The following is a 3,683-nucleotide window of genomic DNA, read 5'->3' on the forward strand; positions in this document are numbered from 1 at the left end:
AGTATGATGCTTTATTATAGTGCTTGACAGAGTCTTGTCAGTATCATTCCAAATTGGTGACACCATAGGAGATTGACCGACACGAAGTGAAGTAAACTGGTCTCTCCGTGCAATCCAAATGTCCATCGACTCCATCATTTCCATGAATTCCCCCCTCAAGTGATTCAATCATATATGACACCCTCTGAGGCAAAGAGTGTGATGCTTTTCGTGGAAAGGCAGTACATGATCACCATTGTGGTGTGTATGCATTACAATTTTGTCTAAGCCGTAATTTCCAGGTAAAAATGCTCATTTCAAAGCATTAACCACGATAGTTGCGGCCATTCGGAGTCAACTCTCTCAGTCTCTTCTCTAAGTATTTAGTCATCTACTCCCTCCGTATCGAAATATTTATAATTGTAGTAGGCTAAGTTAGCCTACTACAACTACACATATTTTGGTACAGAGGCAGTACATGGTATAATATATTAAGATTATTGTTGGTTATATGTGTACGAACAATACAAAAACAATGGTAATGTTCTTAATACTTCTCGCCACTTTTCTATGTGTTCATTTTATATTCTAGCAATATCTAGCTAGCATCCCTCCATGAGGGAGCACTAATAGAGCGCTAGAAATGGTAAAAAAATATTCTAATAAGCATGTAATGTAGATATTGTTATATACAAATAAATGAGGTTAAAATAAGAATTTTTGAGGTTAAATACCGCTTGAATAAGTTCCCGCGTAACAGCTACATGAGGTCTGTGATTATTTTCCTATCACTGATAATAACAAATACAATTTCAAAAAGGTATAAGGGCCTTTATGCAAATTGTCAAGCATTTATTTTTTTCCTCCACATTTCTTCCATTCATGAGATCAACCGAGTGGGATGCTCTCTATGCCCCACCGGCTCTTTTTTCCTATGAAAAAAAGTTGTACCAATATAGATGAAAGAATTTCCCATCATGTCGACATCTTGTGCAAAAGTAAAGCAAAACAAAAAAATTTGCAACAGCAAGCAGCACGTGGGCACGGCTTAATTAAGCGTCCTCCTGTCTGTCTGCTGCTAATCGCGGCCATGGACGACGGGCACCTCGACTGCTCCTCCATCGGCAGCTACTTCGACGACATCCTCATGGACACGGAGCAGCAGCTTGCGTGCTGTACTCACACCCACACCTGCAACCCGCCCGACCACCACCTCCACCACACCCACACCTGCCTCCACGTCCACTCCAACTTCACCGCCTCCGCCTCCTCCGACGCCGGCGCCGGCGCCGAGACCCCGGCCGAGTTCGAGGACGCCCACAACACCTTCAGGAGCAAGAGACGCCGTCCCTCGGGTAATCAGGCGGCCGTGCGCAAGTACCGGGAGAAGAAGAAGGCGCACACCGTGCTGCTGGAGGAGGAGGCGGCCCGTCTCAGGGCTATGAACGAGGAGCTCGGCAAGAAGGTCCAGGATCACGCCGCGCTCGAGGCCGAGGCGGCTAGGCTCCGCTGCCTGCTCGTCGACGTCAGGGGGAGGATCGAAGGGGAGATCGGCGCCTTCCCTTACCACCGGCGGCCCGCCAAGGGCGCCGGTCAGGGCGGTGCCCAGATTATGAGTTCATGTGATTTCATAGGAACCTGTGAACAACCTCATACGTGTTTTCATTAGTATCAGATCTATACAATGGACAATATTATTCTCTGAGGGCAGTTGACATGGAAGGAGAGAGGACGGTGGCGACAGTCGTCACTAGGTTGAAGAAAGAAGCTAGTTGTGGCATGGTTTAGTCTTCGGTAGATGTCCCGTGAGTGTGTACTCCCTCCGCTACTCTTATCAATAGAGGTTTTCGTTCCGTTTTATATATAAAGTAACGATCATCAATAACCCAGTACAAACACAAGCCACCACAACACACACCTTTCGGTACTTTAATCAATAAAATAGTTGCATGCATCACTCAGATGCAGAGACCGGGGGTCATCCTTCTTTTCTAAAAAAATTAAAAAAACATCCTCTGATACTTGTTACTCCGCACGCAAGAATTCTTTGAAGTCAAACTTTGTAAAGTTCGGCTAACAACATAGGAAAAATATAGTGAACTACATGTGTGTGTCTATGATGTCTTTGGTGGTTCTATGGAAATAAATCTAGCGATTCAAATAAACTCGATTTCATTATACCCAAACATTATACTAAAAGAAATGTGGGGATAGTAGAAAACAAGGGAAATAGACACATTGACTTTCATTACTTGCATGAATTAAAACCATAATTGCATGCCATGAACGGAGTCCTTACCGGTACGTTTGGCGTGATTCCCGTTTCAGTCACATGTGGCCGTCTATTACCGCCGTTACAAGTATTGTAGGTATGGATAATTCAATTTTGTCCATCGCCGACAAGATCTACGATGACACAATGATCACAGGTTTGATCGTGTGTTCAGCATTGTTTTAGGCTTATAGTCATAACTAGCAAAAGGCCCGTGCGTTGCAACGGAAGAAAAAAAAATACTACACACTTTTAATTTTTTTAATAATCATTTTGATTTATTAAAAGAATAAGCTAATTAACTAATGTAGTCAGTCCTATCCTATTTTGTTGAAAAATCAACCTGTCCATTGTTAATTCCATCATGATGAGAAATTGAGCGGAACAAGCAAAGCAAAACAAAGAGGCTACGTGAATTGATCAATGGATTATTGTCTTATTTCATTCATGGGGTAGAGAATGTGGGATCAGATGACAAACTGAAGGTGGTGTTTCATTCTCTGTCTCTACAACAATGCAATCTTACATTCAATACATTCATTCATCAGCAAACAAATCCCCACAAAACAAAATTTCTTGCCGGTGCTTGGCACACGGTTGGAGGCATGGGAAAGGGATCTCACCAGATGATGAGTTCCTGCCGGAGGAGGGGATACGATGGGGGAGCAAGGTTACGCGCCTCTATCTGGCCATAAGGAGTCGCCCTTGTCGCACCATAACCTTGGAGTTCCTCGTGTGAGCCATGGAGGCCCGCCTCCACCTGCAAGTACTTCGCTCCGCCGCGCCTTATCCTCGCGCCGCCGCCGTTCTGCATCGAGCAGATGCATCATCCCCAGTCACTGTAGCTGTCGCGTTGATTTGATCGAGAAGCTGTGCTCGAGCGCCGAAACGGGGGCAGCAAGCGGGCAGAGGTACGACCGCGGAGGCGGGTGGGTTAAGATCGACAGCAGTGGTGGTTGAGGTCGGCCGCGGCGGCGAGTGGTGTGGCAGCGGTCTGGGCACAGGCCAGGGTGGACCAGGGTCGACGCGATGCGCTTGAGCGCCGCAACGGGGGCAATGGCCGGGGAGAGGTACGACCACGGAGGCGGGTGGGTTGAGATCGGCCGCGGCGGCGAGTGGTGTGGCAGCGGACTGGGCACAGGCCATGGTGGCCCAGGGTCGACGGGAGGAGGCGATGCGTACGGGTATAATTTTTGCAGCGAATCATTTTTTACTTTTGCGTTACAGATAAATGATGGAGCGCGGGTTGAATAACAAAAATTACAGGGGCTTTTTATAAAAATGCCACGATAGGTTTTTCAACGGAAGCAATAGCCGTTTTATTATTAGGGGTATAGATTGTAGTCTCCTTGATAGTACAATCAAGTGCATCCCGAGACTAGAAATTGGGCCACCAGGCCAGTCGCAGGTTCGACACAAGCATGCTACCTAG

At 46.5% G+C, this 3,683-nt stretch overlaps 1 protein-coding gene across 1 annotated transcript; it reads left to right on the top strand.

Moving 5' to 3' along the window:
* The first annotated feature begins 907 nt into the window (after positions 1-907).
* Positions 908-1,888, top strand: LOC123411928 (basic leucine zipper 19-like). The gene has a single exon (XM_045104888.1). The coding sequence runs from the start codon at positions 914-916 to the stop codon at positions 1,646-1,648; it is 735 nt and encodes a 244-aa protein (XP_044960823.1). The 5' UTR covers positions 908-913; the 3' UTR covers positions 1,649-1,888.
* The last annotated feature ends 1,795 nt before the right edge of the window (positions 1,889-3,683 follow it).

The sequence above is a fragment of the Hordeum vulgare genome, chromosome 7H (genome assembly GCF_904849725.1).
Source record: "Hordeum vulgare subsp. vulgare chromosome 7H, MorexV3_pseudomolecules_assembly, whole genome shotgun sequence".
NCBI classification, from domain to species: Eukaryota; Viridiplantae; Streptophyta; class Magnoliopsida; order Poales; family Poaceae; genus Hordeum; species Hordeum vulgare.